Genomic DNA, 20,647 nt, shown 5'->3' on the forward strand with positions numbered 1-20,647 from the left:
AATCTCCGGCGTCTTGGAGAGAGCTCTGTGAGGAAATCTACTTTCTTGAATAGCACGGGTTCAATCCCGAAGACAGTGGGCGGAAGGATTCGCTGAAGTCGTTGCTTGTTGTGTTCCTACCGGATCTCATTGACTATATAAGAAGAAAGCTCCCGCGTCCTCGCCCTTATTGTCTGGTTGCGAAAAAGTGATTGGTGTGTCTTTTTGTCATTCTCGAAAAAAAGAAAATTGGTAGCTCGTGTTCTTTCTGATTTTCGGGGTGTGGCACTGACCAATCGAGCAAACCAGGAGGGATTTTAGTGTACGCAGCCGCCGCCATGGCATGGTAGGGGCGGCAGCGAAAGTGGCGGCATCGGCCATTGCAGAGGCGCAGCAGCGGCGGCCGCGGCCTCGGCACCTCCAGGCATCTGCAACCATGGCGTGAGTATCTGGGGAAAGGGTGGAAATTCACCAAAGGTTGAGACATTGGCTTTACCAGAAAACGGGGGAAGAGGAACAGTACGATCGGGTCAAGGGATCCAGTCTTTAGGGAGTGAGGACGATTTATCTATACGCTTAAGAAGACAACTGGGGGTGGGGGAAATGTGCGAGAAAGTTGGAAATCTCAGCCAAGGAATAGCTCACGACCGAAGGATACGTGTGTGTGTGTGTGTGGGGGGCGCAATATCGAGAAATGGGTAGCACAGCGAATTCCAGACTACTGAATCAGGCTATTTATGGAAAGCGGGTGGTGGTTTAATGAGCCTTTGAGTTTCCCAGACTAATTAGAAGGCAGAGTGATTTCCTTTACTGTCTGGGAAAATCTCCCGAGATTTAAGCAATTGGTATACTAGAAGGTCTTTCTGGATGCAGATAGAATAGTGACAGTTCAATTAAAAGTGCTGCTTTGGATTTCTCTTAAATCTAATAAAATTCTTATTTAAAAAGAGTTGCTTTGTTAATAGAAGAGATATTGCAGTCTGAACAGCTATTCACAGCACAGAAATCTAGTGAATAAAATTTTTATCCATAGAAATGCTGAGGATAATGTCCCTTTTTATTTTTGCTGAAATAACTTAAGGTCTTGGCTAGAATGTAAGTTGAATTGTCTAAGGCAAGAGATCGTGGGCTATTACCTGTAACTTTAAAATAAGCTTTTCTGTGGAAAGCATCACCCTTTTAAATAAGTGAATATAAACTGAAATATTTGGTGTCTCATTATATGGCTGTTATATCTCAGTTAGAAATACCAGACAGGCAGTGACCTAAATGGAAACGTGGCAGGATACAAAATGGCAGCCTATTTATAGGTTACAGACATGCACAGCAAGCAGATCACAAAATGGCTGCAGCTGTTGTCACTAATGAATTCATGAATCAGACCAAGGTGGGTGGAGATGGAATTGAAGCAGTGTAGTTATGAGGAAACTGAGAGCACTGCCTTGCTGAACAAATTCTAGTTGGCGCTGTTGTACTGTAGATTTAATTGGTGTCTAAGGCACACTCCAGAAAAAATCTAGGGGTGGGAAAGGTGGAATTGTGGGAGTCATTGCTGCAGCGTTATCGTGCACAATTTGCCCTACCTGATTTTAACTTAAAATTCAACTCTGGTGGTTATTTTTATAATAATTATTTTATCTGTTTCTTCCAGGTTTTTCAAATCATCACACAGCAGCTTTGCTGTAATTGATAAAGACACCATCTATTTGTCTAGACAATTTGACAACAAAGTACTAAAACTTGACCAAAATGAGCTTCTCAAACACAGAGATGTTGTTGGGGGACTTTCTGTCCCCATTCAGCCAGCCGTGTTTGGTGGCTGAGGAAGGTCTGGGGCTCTTAGATGACTACCTGGAGGTGGCCAAGAACCTCAGTTCGCATGGGTTCTCCAGCAATAAGGCTAAAGTGGGCTCCTCCAATTGGCTGGATGTGGGCAGTTTGAACAATGCCACAGACAGCAACCAGGGTAAGACAAATTACATTTATTCTGCAAATATTGGGTAACCTTTTGAGGGTTTTGATGTATACATTTAAATGTATACATTTGCTTCATTGATCTGAGGAAGCAAAGAGGGAGAAAAAAAATATTTTTGTTGTATGTATTTTTTTATTGAGATTATAGGAATAGCTTTTTGTTTATTTTACAGAGGATGCTTTTTCTGGCATGGATTGGATGGTGGAGAAGATGGATCTGAAGGAGTTTGATTTTGATGCGCTGTTAGGTATTGATCTGGAAGCCACCGTCTCCCCAGATGAGCTCATGGCCACGTTGGAAGACACGTGTGATCTGCTTGACCCGCCCATTGAAGAAATTCCCAGCAAAGAAAGTTTATTAATACCAGAACCAATTAAGCATTCCCCCAGGTCTCCTGAGGCAGACCAGGTTGCCCCATTGACCACATTGTTGCCATTTCCAGCACCCCAAGGGCCACTGATTTCTACTGTTGACCATTCATTCAGTTTAGAGTTAGGTAGTGAAGTAGACATTCTTGAAGGAGACAGGAAAACAGAAACCTCCACTACCTTAGTGTTTCCCAAGTGTGAAAAAGAGGATGAAGCACATTCTGACAATGATAGTGGAATATGTATGAGCCCAGAGTCTTACCTGGGATCACCTCAACAAAGTCCTGCCACTTCCCTCAGTGATAACCAGTCAGTTACAACCCAACTTGATGTTCCTGTGCGGCCCAAGCCTTATGATTGCCCTCCAGAAATCATACTATCATTAAAGGTGAAAGGAGAAAAGAGAATAGATAAGAAACTGAAGAAGATGGAGCAGAATAAGACAGCAGCTACAAGATATAGGCAGAAGAAAAGGGCAGAGCAAGAAGCTTTATCAGGAGAATGTAGAGGACTAGAGCAGAAGAATGAAGCCCTAAAGGAGAAAGCTGATTCCCTGAGCAAAGAAATTCAGTATTTGAAAGATCTGATTGAAGAAGTTCGCAAAGCCAAGGGTAAAAAGGCTAAAGCCCCAGAATAGAGTAGTGAAGAGTAGGAGTTGCATGCATGTATATTGCTTAGTGCAAGTAGCTATGTATTGATGCTTAATAAATTATTTCTAGTTTGGGTATGTGTGTATAGAGAGATTTTGTTTGAAACAGATTTGGCTTAATTGAAAAATCCAATTTATACATTAAAAATGAACTGCAAAAAGAAAACAGCTGGTCTTAGAAACATTCTGACATGGCTAAGGGAATCTTAAAGGAGGGTATAGCCTGGCATTTTATCCTCAGTTCATACCTTGGACAATTGCATCTGAATGGTGTCAACTTAAAGACTTCATACATGCTAGGATTTTGTGTTTTAAAAACGAAGTGGTATCTTAGAATGTTGGGGTAGATGGGATCTCTAATGCAACTGTACAAGATCTGAAAATAGATTGGGTATTAATGCTACGTGGCTTATTGAGGCTATGGTTACTTTGCTGGGCAATAGGTGTGTAGCTCTTGGATGGAAATGAGCTTTTTGATCTTGTCAGGCTTGGACCTCGTTATATAAGCTGGTTAAACCGCTGAGCTGTCGATCGGAAGGTCGGCGGTTCGAAACCGTGCGGCGGGGTGAGCTCCCGTTGTTAATCCCAGCTCCTGCTCACCTAGCAGTTCGAAAACATGCAAATGTGAGTAGATCAATAGGTACCGCTTCGGCGGGAAGGTAACGGCGTTCCGAGTCGTCATGCTGGCCACATGACCCGGAAGTGTCTATGACAACGCCGGCTCCAAGGCTTAGAAACGGAGAATAGCACCGCCCCCTAGAGTCGGATTCGACTGGACTTTACGTCAAGGGAAACCTTTACCTTATATGCACAGGAGCAAATCCAAGTTATGTGGTGGGAGCAGAATTTCCTTTGTGAGCATTACATGATCTAGCAAATGTGACCAAACTATCACCCTTATTGGGAAAACAATGCATTATGAGTACAAGTTCACTTTAATGCTTCCAGCAATACCGTTGTCTGTTAATTTGGATAGCTTCAAGCAGTGAACTGTAAAACGTTCTTGAAGGTATCTTGCCTGGTAAACTTATCCTTAAGAAAACTGCCTATGGAAGGATCAGACCAAAAAGCTGAATTTTAGTTTAAGGCAACCAACGTTTCAGATAAAAACTTCCTATAAAAGGAGTTGGTTACTTTAACAACTCATTTTTAGGCTTGCCGAGGATCTCATAACTTAAGCTGTTGTCTGATGAGCTCACATAGGAGGGAGATTGCCCCTTGTGCTGTTTGGAACTGTTTGGTTTCCAGCAAGTTCTAAAGAACTTGACTCAACATGTGACCCAGATTGGTACAGGGGTATATTTTAGGAATATGAGCTTGAGAAAAGGCAACAGTATTTTGATAAAAATTTTAAGTATTTCGCTTGCCAGTTTCTCATCTAAAGAGTGATAGGCCAAAATATATTTAATGAAAGATTTTGTTACTGGATCCTAGTCTAATATTAGAAATGTGCACAAAAATATGCTGGGAGAAAACCCAGAATGTTTTCATAGTTCGGGTTTTGGCTAGAATACAATCTGGCAGCACCCCAGAATGATACACAGAAAATTAGGGCAAGTGTGTGCACTGTTTTTCCCCAGAGCAGCCCCCAGCATGAAGTCTACAGTGGCCCATTCCTCCTGTTCAGCACCTGTCCCACCTTTGCTGCTGCCACTATGAAAAGACTGGCCCAAGTTTATTTCTGTCCCGTTTATTTCTCTAAGCAAGCCCACTTTATTCCCTGTGTGTCCATTCCCTCTGCACAGCAACTTGCCAAACTCTTCCTGGTGCACGTCTACCGTCCCCACGGATGCCCCTCCCATTTGGTGACCTGGCAGTATGGAAGAAGTTCCCAGTGTGATACTTCATTCCCACCCAGCTTCTGTCCTTAAAATGTGCTTTACTCCACCTTGGTTTCTGCTAAAGTATAAGCTTGTAAGCCTTTAGTGGTCTCAGCACTAAGGAACAGACTCCCAGTGTGTCATATCCCACCTCTCTGCCTTTTCTCAACCATAATCACCTTTGTCCTTGCTTTTTTCTGCACTTCCCCCAAACCACTTCATGTAACTATTGATCTGTAACTGGAATAAAACAGCCTCATTTTCTTCTGTAAATGGATCAAAATACTTGAAATACACAGGACCAGCTTTATATGCATAGGATGCCTGGAACATTTGCACAACCCTATCCAGTATTCAGTGGAATTATCAATGTTAGAAATTCAGTTTGACTTATAAAACAGCAGTCCCCAACCTTTCTGGTACCAGGGACCGGTTTTGTGGAAGACAATTTTTCCACAGACTGGGGGAGGGGGGATGGTTTTCCTTGGATTCACAGGTACTAGGACTGGCATGGAAACCAGTAGGTTCAGACAAGGAGCTCCAGCCTGGTAACCATTGGAGGCTTCAGCAGCAATGCAGGTGAAGCTTCCTTCGCTCACTTGTGCCCCCCCCCCCGCTCACCTGCTGTGTGCCCCGGTTCCTAACAGGCCACGGACCGGTACTGGTCTGTGGCCTGGGGGTTGGGGACCCCTGTTCTAAAGTACAAGCTGAGCTCGGAATAAAATAAAATATTTGATGTTACCCAAACATGTAGAATGCCATTCTTTCCAAACACAAAAACTATACAGAACGAGCAACACACAAGAAGGCATACCACTTAGGCAATTGTTTTGTATTTGTAGAAATTTAATGTAAGTACCAATAATTTTGAGACTGCTTTAACGTGGGTTGTTCCCCCTACAGCTGTCTTGGTGTAACTAGCAACAATTAGCTTTAGCACATTGTGCTCACAAAGTGCTGAAGCTGATTGTTGCCAGTTAAGAGCAGTGTAGATAAAATTTGTTAAATGTTAAAAAATCCAAATGATGAGGTTGTTCCTTTACAGTCTATTAGGCAGACACTGCATGCTGGGCTGTTAGATTATCACAAGTTCCCCTTAGATGAGCCTTCAGGTTAGAGACAATGCATACAATGCAAAGACTGGTTTTTGGTGGCTTGTGCCCAAACTGAGATGTAATTTGTTTTATTGTACGCTGCTGAATCACAATGACTTACAGCAGTCCAATAAAACATGCAACCAGTTAAAATGTTCACAATCAGCATAAACTCAAAATCATAATCATAATCTAGAATAAAATTTACAAGAGGGAAAAATAACCAAAATACAAGAGGAAAATAGGACAAGTTAAACTGAAATTCAAAAATGGTGACAAATGCTTCACAGAAGAGTTCTGTCCTATGCAGCTTCCAGAATGTTAAAAGGAATGGTGTGAGTCTTTGTTTTGAGGAAATGCTACTGTACTCAAGTCTGGAGCAGCAACTGAGAAACAGTGCCTCCTGGTCTCCTTTTTTCAGATGTTTGGGGCTGGGGCTATTTTGTTCTAAATATGGATTGAAACCTGTTTCTGGCAGAGCTGGTTTGGGTGGTCATGGGGAAAAATAAAAGGGCAGTGGCTGGGGGAATAAGAGACTTCCTATGAGTCACCACTTGTGGCTGATTTTGATGGTTAAAACGTATCAACACCATTCATGCACAGGCTCAGCTACAAACTAACCACTGTAGCCTAGCATGATAGAATAACTTACTCATCTGGATAGCTTAGGATAGCGTGTTAAGAAATCCAGAAAACTGGGTTAGTCAAATTTACTAAATAGGCATGATGTGCCAAACACAGCCAATGAAATGTGAAAATGCGCTCCTTCCCGCAAAATTGGAAATAATGGTTTCGTATGGTTAAAGACATGCTTTACACAATTTGAAAACTGGAAATTGGACTAGCTACTAGATTCCAGAATACTGTTGTGAAAATTAAACAGGAGACACCATTCTTGCAACTTTTTCAGCACTGCAACTTCATATATTAGTGGGTGTTTGTACATGCTAAAGTGGTCAACAGTAACCTAATTATTAACTGCAGTTGGCTGGCTAACCTATCTAGTTGCCTAGGTTCATCCAGCACACAACCACAAATTAACCAATTGTACAACTTGCAAGTCTCAGTCTAGCCAATTCCATTTAAATCTGAAGTATTGTGTGCTGTCAGGCAGATGTATTTTCAGATATGACTTTATTCTTTTATAAAGTTCTAACTTGGATAACTTTGCTAGCAAAAGAACTACGATGGGGGATACATATCCTAATTAGCTTAATGCTACCAATGGGTAAGGGACGAAAAAAGATAGTGGAGCCATGTTTGTTTGTGTGTATGGTTTATTTTTAGCAAAATGCACATATTACTGTTCTTAAGTACAACTCTGCAGAGCTATAATGAAATTTTACATAATTTTATTACTACGAAGATTGCATCAATACGAATTTTCCAAGCACTCTTCAACATGTCTTTGATCCACTCTTGCTCCTGTATGGAGTTCCTCCAATTTTGCTCAACTATACCTGCTTGCTTCTAAAAATGATACAATATTCTCAGGCTATTCAGCATTCCTGGTACTTCACAAATAAACAATTTTTGCCTGAACTTCTGATGTAATTAGCTGCTTTATTTCTGTAAAGATCCTGTTCATTTATTAAAGAAATGACAAAGGATACATTGAATAAGAAACATGAAAACACTTGAAAAGTAACTACACAGGATATGGTAGGAAACTATACAAACTACTACATTTTGAGAAGAAAAGGGTATCACAAGGGTACCCTTTTCCCAAAGGTACCACGAACAAAGTGACTTTTGTTGTTATACTTGCATCTTAAGTATAACAATAAAAATAAAACAATAAATAAAACAATAAAAGTCACTTTGTGATACCCTTGTAGAAGGTAGCACTTCAAATGCCTATAATTCTTTATTATTGTTATGTTACTATATATATTTGAGGAACATTGAACCAAAGAAATATTTGGCTATAAATTAAAGCAAGTTTTCATATTACTGCTGAAGTGTAACTGTTGGTCTGTTGCAGCAAAACTAATGAAGAGTTTTGCACTTGTGCCATAAAGCACACCCCTTCACCTCTCATACTGTGACATCAAATCCAAATTCTTCCATGTTTATAGGAATTACCTGTTTAAGTTAACTTACATCTAATGATTTTGGCAAAAGACTGTTTTGTCTCGTTCAAGTTAGATTTTTTTTCTAGTACAACAGTATTGAGAGAGAGTCATATGTCCAAACTCATCATTGAAGATCTGGATTCTCCACTTGGAACAGACCATCATCCCATATGAAGTGCAAAAACTGAGCGGATCATACGTAGAAATACTGTAGTCGTTTATAATAGATGTACTTCCCAGCCACAATAAGACTGGCAAGCATTTACTCACTGATGTTTGATTTTTGGCAATGATGGACAAGTTGCTTTCATCAGTTTGTTCCAGCTCTGCCAAAATATTCTCTCTCAAATCTCTGGAAGTCTTCTTCAGTGAAGACAGTTCCTTCTGGCGGCTGCTGCTTCACTGTTTCTACAGGGTGGTCTTTAGCTTTCCTTCCTCTATTTTGGGCTAAAATCTTCAGAAATAATGCAAAGGGAAACAATGTCAACTTTTATTATCATAAAACCTCAATAGAATATTGATGACAGATACAGGCCCTTGTATGCAGTCCTAAAAACCAGTCAATGATTGTACTTGTTGGAACATTTGAAACCAGCTCTTTATCTGGGCTCACACAGCTTCTCTCCACAGCTGGTCCATGATCCTGGGAGAACTTCAACACTCCCAACAGAAGTACTCCCAACAAATGCTATATGCATGCCCACACATGCTGTGAATCACAATTTGTGCTTTGAATCCAAGTCAATGTACAGCCCTAATCTCAAATGCTTTAATTTGAAAACTAAGGATCTGAAATATTTGGTAAGGATATTAGAGAAAATTGGAAATAGGAATTAAGAGACATGGGAAACATGCTTATACTGAGGAACTAGCTCCCTTCTCAACAAGCTGTCAGTCAACTGTGTGCAAGTAGAACTGTTTTCTTTTTAATAGCATCTCTTATCCCAAAATAAACTAGGAATGAGTAACAAGCTGACCTTTTCTGTAATGGTACTGTCAGTCACAAAATGAGTACCCATCATATACCGCATGTTCTTCTTAAAGTGGTCAGCTTCTTGATGTTTCTGATACTCCTCTGGAAAAAAAACAGTAATAGTAAGAAAGCATGTTCATAAAATTCGGGAGGAAATTTGTCTTTTGGAGGATAATACTACAATCATAAGCCTGATTCATCCTGCCTGCCTCAGTTTTGAATTTGAATTTTAGTTTCTGCAGCCACCATTTTGGAGGGCTCAGTTGTGTTGGTGTGTGTGTGTGAATTTTCACATGCAGTAAATGAGACCAATCAGGGAGAGAAAAAGCTTTTTCTTCCTATGAGAGTTTTGTTCACATGCCAAAATCTGTGGAAGCTTTCATAGTTCTTTTCTCCTTTTTGAGACAATGGAAAAGATTTACTGACTTTAGCGGTCAGCAATATCTTCCATTATTGCCTTGAGTTACTGGGAACTCCTGTGTATTGCATAAGATTTTGAGGAGTTTTTGTATGCAGTATTCTCCAACCTGATGCTCTCTAAGTAAGTTCAAATACAAATCACAAAGTATAGGCTGAGGAACATGAGAGCTGTAATCAAAAACATAAGAGGCTCTGAGTTGTGGGGGACTACTCCAAAATATGCTTTCAGCTTATGTGGAATGTGGGCCAAAGTTGTTGGGTTTTCTGGTTGCGTGAAGAGTGCATTTTGAAGCATGGCCAACCCTGTGATGCATGTTTGTGGGAGAGAAAGGAAAGTGCTGGAAATAATGGAATCAGCTAACGGGCAGGTAGGATATGCAGCACAAGAACATCAGTAGCAGCTGAGGGGAGAGAAGGAAGGGAAGGGGCTGGAAAGATCAGGGGGCAGGCAGCCTGGGGTTACATGCACACCTGGGCACTGGTAGCTGCTGAAGGGAAGAAGGAAGAAAAGGCACAGGAAAGATTGGGGACAGGCAGGTGAGCAGAATATATCACAGTGGGAGCTAGTGAAGGGAGAAGAGAGGGAAACTCCTTCAGTGCCCCTGCCTCTTCCCCTTTCCTCTCCCCTGCCTCCATGCCACCTTCAACCACTCATGCCTCCTGCCTGTAATAAAACTATTTTGTTCTGTGCCTGGACCAAAACATGTAAAACCTACACGTTTCAGCTTGGCCACAGACCATCACAACACAGCTGTTCGATGCACAAACACTTCAGACTGGAATGTTTTGTATATCCCTAGTTGCAAGCCTATATGCATTTACTTAATAGTAAGTACCAGGTTCTAATTCTGAGTACATAAACATCATAAAAAAGGGCAGGATAAAAATACCATCCTCATCCTCATCACATACATACACCCCCCCCCCCCCCAGGCTATGACATGTAGAGGCTCTGCCTTTAGGGCACATTTTTTTCAACACGATAATAATCTTATTATCTATTTTTTAATCACTTGGTGGTGGAGATGTACTGTGTATTTTTTAGCATGTATATTGTTTGAAATTATAAGGTATCTTGAATGTTCTTTGGGATAAGGAAGGAGGTACATAAAGTAAGTAAAATAATATGATTGCACTTAAATTGTTTTTTTTTAAAAAAAGGTTATAACCTTGCAGAACTCTCATGCATGTCACTCATAGCTTCCTATGTGCATAAGATATATACAAAGATTTTAGATTACATCAGTTGAGTAAAGGATGTTTCTGTTTTACTGAAAGATACATCTGAGATTTCCATGCAGTTTAATACATCTATTGTTTAACTGCAAAATATGGATATAGCTCAAAAATTTGCACAAGTCCAGCACAACCAAAGTATGATAAAGAGTAAATTCGATGAGGGTCGTCCACCTGCTCATCATTCTCTATCTCCTCACTACTCACCTAATGCAGATTTGGTGTTTCTTCCTTTGATTGTGGCCTTGTCTCTTTTGGACCCTAAACTCTTCTTTTTCTTCTTTTTCAACAGAAGATGATTGGGTAGGGCGGCTGTCACTGATCTTTGGGAGCAGGAGGCGGACACTATTCACCAGAGAAAAAAACAAGAGGAATTATTTAGCCTAAAGAATTCTGCTTTTTTTTTTTTTGGCCACCCCACAGCTCTCGTTTACCTCCCGCCGTCTCCAGTAGTTCCAGTCCCTTCCTTAGCAGGGAAGCGGACATTTTCCTCACTTTTCATCCACGTGCATTATACCGCACTTCCTTTCTGTTTCAGCTCTATGGTCTTTTCATGATTAGGCTTCCGAGTTCAGTTTTGCCACCCTTCCGACTTTGCCCTACATTGCTTTACAACGCCGGAAGTCACCACACTTCCGGTATCTTTCATCCGTTCCTGTTTAGGAAGGTGAGGGGGCTGGTTTGTCCCGTTAGTGGAATAGCGGTTTGGAAAAAGGAAGAAGAAAATGATGTATCGTATTCGTAAGAGGACGAAGGGAGGAAATAAAGGAGAAATTGTGTCTCATTCCGGAAGCAAGCAATGTGTTCTGATCTTCCATTCTTATCTACAGTTTTTATTGCTATCTAGTCACTTCGGTTCTGCGTAAGACAATTACAGGCAATTAATAATAATAACTTCTATAAAGTATAAAATAGCTATTAAAATGTATCGTTTTAAACATATGCACTCTGAAAGCAAAAATGTTAGGAGATCAAGACCTACTCTGACCGTATTTATTTATCAAATTTTATCACCGCCCATCTCCCCTCAAAAGGTGGGACTTAAGTATAAGACTTAAGTATAATCTTAGAGTGTTAGAAATATATGCCATAGAATTAAATGGGATTTACTGGAATCAACTGAGGGCAGGTACTCGCAATTCAGTTCTATTGAACATAAAGGATTTGGTTCTGAATAGGCATGTGTTACACTTTCAGGGGAAATTGAAAACATTTCAGTTCCCTTCAACCACTCCTGCCTGTAATAGAACTATTTTGTTCTGTGCCTGGACCCAAACATGTAAAACATACACGTTTCAGCTTGGCCACAGACCATCACAACACAGCTGTTCGATGCACAAACACTTCAGACTGGAATGTTTTGTATATCCCTAGTTGCAAGCCTATATGTATTTACTTAACATTAAGTACCAGGTTCTAATTCTGAGTACATAAACATCATAAAAAACGGGCAGGATAAAAATATCCTCATCCTCATCACATACATACACCCCACCCCCCAGGCTATGACATGTAGAGGCTCTGCCTTTAGGACACTAAAGTAACCACATGAAGGACTGTCAAAGATGAGTTTTGCCTTTCATTAAATGTATTCCATGACTGAATGGTTTAACAAATGGGCAAATATTTCAGAGAAATGCCTACTATCCCTTACCATATGAAGTTATTCCTGGAGCCAGGACATTTCTCAAAAGTTCTAAAATAGAGCCCTTTGGGAAATTTATGTATTCTTTTGGCTATGGTTGCAAAGTAACTTCATCATTTGAGCTTTATGCTTCCTTGTCTAAAAAAGTATCATATAAATTAACAAATTTGTGTACTGTACATCTAGGTAGCTGTACATCTAGGTATTTGAATACTGTACTGTACATCTAGATATTTGAATAAAATTCAAGCAAGTCATACAATGGCATAGTGAACAGACTTTTAAGCAGCAGTGAGGAAGATAAGGCAATGAGATTTAGTGGTATTTATCCCTTTGCTTTATGCTTATAGATTATCTATCTATCTATCCATCCATCCATCCAATTGTGTCCGATTCTCAGCTACTGCCTGGACAAGTCCCTGCAGTTTTCTTGGCAAGGTTTTTCAGAAGTGGTTTGCCATTGCCTCCTTCCTAGGGCTGAGAGAGTGACTGGCCCAAGGTCACCCAGCTGGGTTTGTGCCTTAGGTGGGACTAGAACTCAGGGTCTCCCAGTTTCTAGCCAGACACCTTAACCATTGCATCAAGCTGGCTCTCACCATAGATTGTATTAATTAATCCTTTTCCCACCCTACTTACAGATTACATTAGTTAAATAGTAAAATCCTTGTTTTCCAGTGTTGGCTTATGTAAATATTTCTTGGTAAAAAACTAAGATCAAACCAGTCCATACTCCAGGAAATAAAGCCAGACTGCTCACTTGAGGGAATGATATTAAAGGCAAAACTGAAATACTTTGGCCACATAATGAGAAGACAGGACAGCCTGGAGAAGATGCTGATGCTAGGGAGAGTGGAAGGCAAAAGGAAGAGGGGCCGACCAAGGGCAAGGTGGATGGATGATATTCTAGAGGTGACGGACTTGTCCCTGGGGGAGCTGGGGTGTTGACGACCGACAGGAAGCTCTGGCGTGGGCTGGTCCATGAAGTCACGAAGAGTCGGAAGCCACTAAACGAATAAACAACAAAAAACTAAGATTATTTAAAAATGGAGGATGGATGAAAAGGTACAGAAATGTCCTTGGCATCATGTGATGCTAGTTAACATCATTTGAAATAAAGGAGGATAAGATGGTATGGGACAGGAATGTCCTTGGCCTCTTGCTATGCAAATATAACAAGTGCAAACAAGTATGTAGAGTTAAATAGCATATAAATTAACAGCATCTCTCCAAATATAACTTCAGTGTAGATCTGGATCCTAGGAATGTATTCCCTACATGGTGGGTTCAGTGGTCTGTCTGTTGTTAACCTTGGGAGTTTCTGACAGACAGGATGTAAGATGAACTGTGTTGTTATTGTTTCATTTAATAAAATCACTTCGCCATTTCCCTGCTGGTGTGCTTATTTTTCTTTGAATCTGCACCATCTCTATTGCCTTGTTAGGGCAACCCCCCTCCTGCCCCCCTCATTGCCTCAGTGGAAACTAGAATGGAGCAGCTGCATACAACAGTAGTGGGGCCAGAGAGAATCACTATTGCCAGTGAATAGGGGTACCTCACATAATCTTTCTAACACAAAGACTGGTTTTACACGTTGCATAAGCTTGTGTAGATAATGGATATAGTGAAATTCTAATGCAATTTAAACAGATTGATACAAGTGACAACCAGGTGGCTTTCATAGACAGTTAAAGCCAACCACTACCACCCTCCTTATTTCAGGCTGTATTCTGTTCTCAGCCCATTTGGCCCACATGACATGACATTTGCACTAAATTGATAACTTTAGTAACCTTTGTCCTTATAATGGGAATGCTGGTATGATTAAGGTATTTTCTCATTACATTTTCTATTCTTCAAGGAATCAAATTTATCTCAGCCTTGCCAGTGGCAGACAGCTTATTTGTGCCAGCTGTTTTATTGACCAATAACTTTGGTAGATAGTTCTTTATTTCTTTAAAGAAATGAGGATGTATGTTATAGTAGGTACTACATTTTACAGATATCATGTAATTTTATCTGAATCAGCAGTTTTTTTAATATTCTTCAAATTAAATTCAGTTCTTGGAACTACTGGCAAGACTCTACTTATTCAGTTAAAAATCTTCCTCTTATTTTCTGTAAAATGTGCTTGATTTTGCATTAGATTATTTTAGGGACCTTCCTTGTGGATGTATTAAATGTGCTTTCCTCTATTTCATGAGGTGGAACAAGAGTTTGCCAGCATACTTCGCGCTGCCTCATTGCTAAGTCCTATCCTGCTTCAGCTGTGCGGCCAGTGATTGCTGCTGTTCTCAGAGACGGAAAATGAGGCAGCTGAAGGAACAAGACTCATGGATTCCCTAACCACCAGCTGCTTTCTCTAAGGGAGGAGGCAAGTTTCAATAGATAGCTAGACTAGCTATAAGAACCTGGTCCTGAACTTGCTGATCCCAAAGGTGAGGGGATGTGGTTTTGTCAGATAAAGCAGATAATGTGGTCAGAAACATCCCCACGTGGTTCTTCTTTACCAGGCAGAATCCACCTATGGATGTCCTGCTGGGGAGGAGGGTAGTTCTGCTGAAAATGTTTAGAACGCCCTAGTGCTTTACCAGGTAGCACCCATCTCCAAGCCCCCCTTTTCTTGCCAGACCCAGAGCCCTAGTAGTGTGCAGGGAGGGGTAACTGATTAACCACTAGTTCTCCAATCCTATAGATCATTCCATGAGATCAGAGAACTGGTGGTTAAAGGTCCACTTATCTCTTTCTGCTGCTGCTGGGGCTTGGAGTGGGGACAAGAGAAACTTGGGAAGCAGGAGTCAGAGAACTGATGGATGAAGAAGTGCTTCCCCTGGCTTTTCTCCCCAGCCTTTTTAACATATATCCAACCATCTTCCAAAAGGAGAGATGTTTCTTTAGCTGCTGGTTATCCTATCTCATTCAGGACTGGCAGCGAAGCCACCTGCACTTCTCTTGTTTCCCCTCTGAGAGGAAGGGGAGGGCATTCTCTTGGTAAAGCTGTCCACCCCTCCACAACAGACTCTACAGTGGGGGGATAGGGGGCTTTACCATGGGGAATATTATTCTGGATGAAGCATGCAACTGCCTGCTTACTGGGCAGAATAAACTTCCTGTGAATTAGGCACCTGTTGGGGGGGGGAGCAACTGACCAGGTGATTGCAATTACCTGCTTTCCCCGCCCACCCTCCTATTTCATCCCATGACCCTCATATGACTGCAAGGTATGGAAGGTCTGGCTGTTTCCACAGGCATTTGGGCCAGGTGGGTAGATGAGCGCTGTTATTACTGAAGGTGAGCAGGGTTATTGTTTAGCCTTGGGTGTCAGGGGTTATGTGTGGTAGGCTTCGTGTTTTAATTTGCAAGCCACCCAGAGCAACTTCTGTTATGTGGGCGGCTAAATAAATCAAATTTATGAAATAAATTACTTATCAGCCAATGCCAGTCTTCCTGAAGATCAATATTTCCAAATTACCTCTTGACTGACAGATTGGAAAGATGGAGCAGGCCGCAGGGTGAATTGGGAGGTGGGAGGCTCACAGGCCCTGACAGCAGGGAGCCCTTTTCCTGACAGATCTCTGATCACACAAATCCGCTAGGCACCTTTAAAGACATGGCGGGGGGGGGGGGGAAGTATTTCCCCCTCTGCTTTCTTTCTAGGATGCTTAACATCCTAACCCCAGGCTGCCAAGAAAAGTGTCCAAGCTGGCTAAGCTGCTTTGCCTCCCTTTCTTTTGTCATACCTCTGGCTTGGCAGTTTGGCCAACCTGATTTGTTGTCAGGTTTGCCATGGAAAGCAAAGTAGGGAGAGACAGCTTAGTTTTAAAGATCTGGGCACTCCTGCTGTCAGAAAGAATGAACTTGGAAAATTTATTTTATTTTTTATTTTATTTATGAAATTTCTATCACCACCCATCTTTCCACCAAGGAGGACAAAATGATGTCCAGGGACCAGAAAGGTGTGTGTGTGTGTGCATGCCCACATCAGCCTGAAGGGGCCAACTGTAGCTGAGCTGAACCCTGTCATCAGGAGCCCTGTTACGGAGACATCATAGATAATTCATACTGCAAGAATTGTATTGGGAGAAGAGGGAAAACAATCATTTTAAAACTGGAACAGCTACATTCAGATGTAGGCTGCCCTCAGAATGACCTGGGTATGAGCTGAAGGCAACATCAAGAGGACATTGCTTACAAAAACAATTAGTGAGGCATTTTCATGCCATGGTTAGCAGGGCAGGAAGATGATACCTCAGTTTTTCTGTTCAGATTTGCATCAGAGGACAGAGATCTGTCTTTTATCTCTCAGGCAATTTGTCTCAAACACAGAAGTCAGTTTCTTATTACCTATGGTGACCAGATAGCCACAGTTAACTAACCTTACCTGATATTAAAAAAGCTAAGTAATATCAGATCTTGTTATTATTTGGATAGGAGACCACTAGGAAATTCCAAATCTGTAGTCTAGAGTATTGTTATCACAAAAACTGCATAGACACAGCCATATAATCACCAGGTGCTCTGCTTACGTTGAGAGAAATTTTATCTTTTTTTTCCTCATCCATTAGGCCAAACCAGTGGGTTTAAGAACAATATAAAAGTTTATATCAGTTTTTTTCACAAGAAGTTGAAATATGTATCTAAAGATTTCTATTGATTTTTAATGTAATATAAATAATCATATCTGCAATTAGTAACAATCTACTTGAGAAGGATAAAGTGTGGAATTAACTTTAAAAAAAAAAGGACCCAACAGAAATGCATAAAGCAATAGGGAAGAAACAGAAGGTGCTGACACCACGTTTTCCTAACTGGTCTAGCGCTTGCACTGAGCATTATATGGTTCAATTTTGAATTGCGTTTTGTCAACTTTTTATTCAGAAAGCCATGGTTCAGTTTCATCTACTGGCTGATCTTTCTGAATGGCTTTTGTCTGAGAAAGCAAGTATATCCGATGGGACAGCAGATAGGATTATTTTCAAAATAACTCTTTGCAATGTCACACACAGACAATGCTGTAGAAATAGAGGTAGTCCTCCCTTAACAACCATTTGTTTAGTGATGGTTTAGAATTACGATGGTGCTGGAAAAAATGACTTATGACCTGTCCTCTCACTTATGACCATCACAGCATTCTCCACAGTCACATGATCATGATTTGGGCACTTGGTAACCAGTTTGCATTTATGACTGTCACAGCATCCCATGGTCATGTGATTGCTATTTTCAACCTTTCGGGCTGGCTTCTGGCAAGCAAAATCAATGGGGAACCATGTGATTCGCTTAACGACCACATGGTTTGATTAGTGCCTGTGGTGATTCATTTAATGACCGCTGCGAAAAAGGTAGTAAAATCAAGTTGGATTTGCTTTATGACCACTTTGTTTCGCAACCAAAATTCCGGTCCCAATTGTCATTAAGTGAGGACTACCTATAATAGTCTGATTCTGCAAGAGAACTTGAGAAGCAAGAGAACTAGAGTGGAATGGCATTGCAGACCTGTGTATGAGGACTTGACTTGTTTCTAATAATGTACTATAGGAACCTTTTCCAAATGTATGCCTTCAGATGTGGATGTGCTATCTTCAATTCTGGATTCCGAGCACAACATTTGGAAAGTGTGAAGCAAAGCTGGAAAATAGGTGGGCTGTATAGAAGCAGCTGTGAATACTTCTATAGGATTCCATGAAGACCCCAAAACGTTCCAACAAACAATATGCAGGTAGACCTCGTTTAGCGACCACAGCTGGGACCAGCAACTCGGCTGCAGTGTCTGTGCTTACAATCTTACTTCAGCTTTTCTTTGCTTTACAGACAAGACAGTAAATGTGAGGACTGTTCACAAAGTTACTTTTTCATTACTGTTGTAACTGCAATGGTTGCTAAATGAGGAAGTTGCTAAACAAGGACTACCTGTAGGCCCTAGGAGGTACTTCTGCTCTATCCCTATTGAAATGAATGGGAAGTAAGCAAGCATTAAGAGAAACTGGTCACATGCTGCACTAAGACATGATGGTTGTTTGGTTTTGGCATTGTACATTACAGAAACCCAGCCACTATGCGGTGGTTGGTAAGCCATTGTTTATGGCTTAGTGTGTTATGTGAATTTGTAATTGTGCTTTATTCAGAAAATCATATATAACAAAACTATGGCTTAGCCTGATGTGTTAATCAGATCACAGTTTGTCTTCTTTCAGATTGTAGGAGCTGAAGATCTAACACAATCAGTTTGCTTTCTTTTGTATTTATGAGCCAAATGCAGTCAAATCTTTTTTTTCCTACCAATTTGCATTAACTATCTTATTTTAATGGAACCAATTCATTCTCTAGTTCCTCTTGTCTGTGTTGGCATGGCTTGAAAATGAAAATATGAATTTCTTCTGAAATGTATATGGTTTCATACTATACTATACTATATATTTTCAACTGAAATTATGTATCCAACTCTGTTGTTGTTCGTGTATATCTGTATTTGCCAGCCTCTACAGTTGCTCTACTTAGAAAGAGATATGGATCACTGCCTTGCTGTTCTGCAGGCATGTGATGTAGCCACTTTTAGCTTTTAACTGGTGACATTGCTTTGAAAGATGATGTTTTCTTCCTGTGCATTTATGGCTGACTGAATGCAAGCAAATGGGAGGAGTTCCATGCCTTTTGCTCTTGAACATATCTTTTTGAATTCTAATTCCGGGACACACCTCACTGGGATAACCTCCAGTACTTGGTCTGTTGAAAGAACTGGGCATAATTTCTGGAGAATTGTGTCCCATATTTTCATAGTCCTTCAACACTTTAAGAACATAGGAAGAGTTGAGCAGGTTATGTATCTGCTAAACCAGGGTTCACTTCTCACCAGTTCCTGCAAACCAGACATGAGACCACAATGAGTGCATAGTTACACTTCACATGGCTGCTATAGTTTTCCTTGCACTATATGCATTAATGGGGCTATGACTTTTCAGAACAATCAGAATGAAATATTTAGTATATGGGGACGTGGAATGCTTTCCCCAAGTATCCATTGCTGTTACGCACTTGGAGAGTAACCCAGATGTCACAGATTCCTGTTAGACATTCTTTGTTAACATTTTATTGATTTATGCTACATCTAATTACATTGTTCATCTAATGCCTTCAGTACATCAGTGTATGGGCTTTCTGATTGGCATTATGACAATCAAATGTCCATAAGCCAATTTTATTTTCAAGGCAGGTCTAAGTTTGCAGTTGTACACAAACATAAATGATAATAAACCTTCATTAACTCAGTGGGCTTATTTTTGAGTAGCTATGCAAAGGATAGTGCTGTAATTCTCTAATGATCAATTAAGCAGAGATCCTGGTTTAATGGAAAACTCTGCAGTATTTTATTTAAAGTATTTATAAACTACATTTTAAAAATAGCATATTAACTTCTACAAAAAGTAAAAACAAAACAAAACAAAAACCCAGTAGTAGCAACCAGAGAGATGTTTGGCAGAACTGGAAGCCTGTTAAACCTTCCCTGATTATTAATTTATGGCAGTGTTATCTAACCCAAACTCCTCCAGAAGTCTGAGATTTAATGAAGAAGACATGGGACTTCAATACCAATGATCTAGACCCTTTAACAGCAAATGAGCACAGATTCATATTTAACTATTCAAGAGGGGGCTTGACCTGAGCTGCTGCTATTCTCACATTCAGCAGCTGGAAAAAATTGATCATAGCTCTTTTTTTCCCCCAACACTTTTAACTGCCTATTTTTTTTTATTGTGCTGCAGCTCATACTTTCTTGAGCTGTTTCCTCTGGAGGTGAAGCTTAAACTAGCATGTAAATGGGTTTCTCATTCATAGGGGCTTAAAATGTTACATCTTGGATGAGTCTAGGCTGCCATTACTTTTTTTCATCACGAGATGTCACCATCCCATGCTAAACTACTGTATTTTGTTTCAGAAAACAAGGGAAGTATGGATGGGAGAAAATGCCTAGCATTAACCTGTGATAGATTTTGTGAATATCATAGGTTTATCTCTGTGTTATCTCTATGTGTGACCTGAGATGTTATATCTTTCTCTGGTATATCAATGTTGATTATTATTTCTTTGCCAACAAGCAGAATGTTATACAGTAATTATTGCTTTCATCTTGCTATGGCATTAGATAGTTGTCAGTATTTCTATTACAGTGGCAAAAACTGGCTGTGGGAATGTAAATTGCCCCTCAGCCAAAGAAGACCACCCATTGTTGATCCGAGTCTTGAATTTTGATCTCATTGACCCACATTTAGCACTATACACACTGTAGTACTTTCTGCTAGTGTTTTTAGATACAAATGAGACCACTGCATCTTTAATTATTTATTCAGTTTTGATGCCATCCAACTCCAACTGACTCTGGATGGCTCACAGAATAAAGAACATCAAAAAATAACAAGTA

General features: G+C 40.5%; 2 protein-coding genes across 2 annotated transcripts; one reads left to right on the plus strand and one right to left on the minus strand.

Annotated features, from left to right (window-relative positions):
* Window positions 1-172: 172 nt before the first annotated feature.
* Window positions 173-3,001, plus strand: ATF4 (activating transcription factor 4). The gene is made up of 3 exons (XM_063309586.1): window positions 173-420; window positions 1,631-1,945; window positions 2,127-3,001. The coding sequence occupies exons 2-3, from the start codon at window positions 1,729-1,731 to the stop codon at window positions 2,957-2,959; spliced, it is 1,050 nt and encodes a 349-aa protein (XP_063165656.1). The 5' UTR covers window positions 173-420; window positions 1,631-1,728; the 3' UTR covers window positions 2,960-3,001.
* Window positions 3,002-7,180: 4,179 nt separating this feature from the next.
* RPS19BP1 (ribosomal protein S19 binding protein 1) lies at window positions 7,181-11,146 on the minus strand. Its single transcript, XM_063309587.1, has 4 exons — window positions 11,024-11,146; window positions 10,797-10,934; window positions 8,938-9,035; window positions 7,181-8,414 (listed from the first exon to the last, which is right to left on the minus strand). The coding sequence occupies exons 1-4, from the start codon at window positions 11,073-11,075 to the stop codon at window positions 8,271-8,273; spliced, it is 432 nt and encodes a 143-aa protein (XP_063165657.1). The 5' UTR covers window positions 11,076-11,146; the 3' UTR covers window positions 7,181-8,270.
* Window positions 11,147-20,647: the final 9,501 nt, after the last annotated feature.

This window comes from Candoia aspera, chromosome 7, assembly GCF_035149785.1.
Source record: "Candoia aspera isolate rCanAsp1 chromosome 7, rCanAsp1.hap2, whole genome shotgun sequence".
Lineage (NCBI taxonomy): Eukaryota > Metazoa > Chordata > Lepidosauria > Squamata > Boidae > Candoia > Candoia aspera.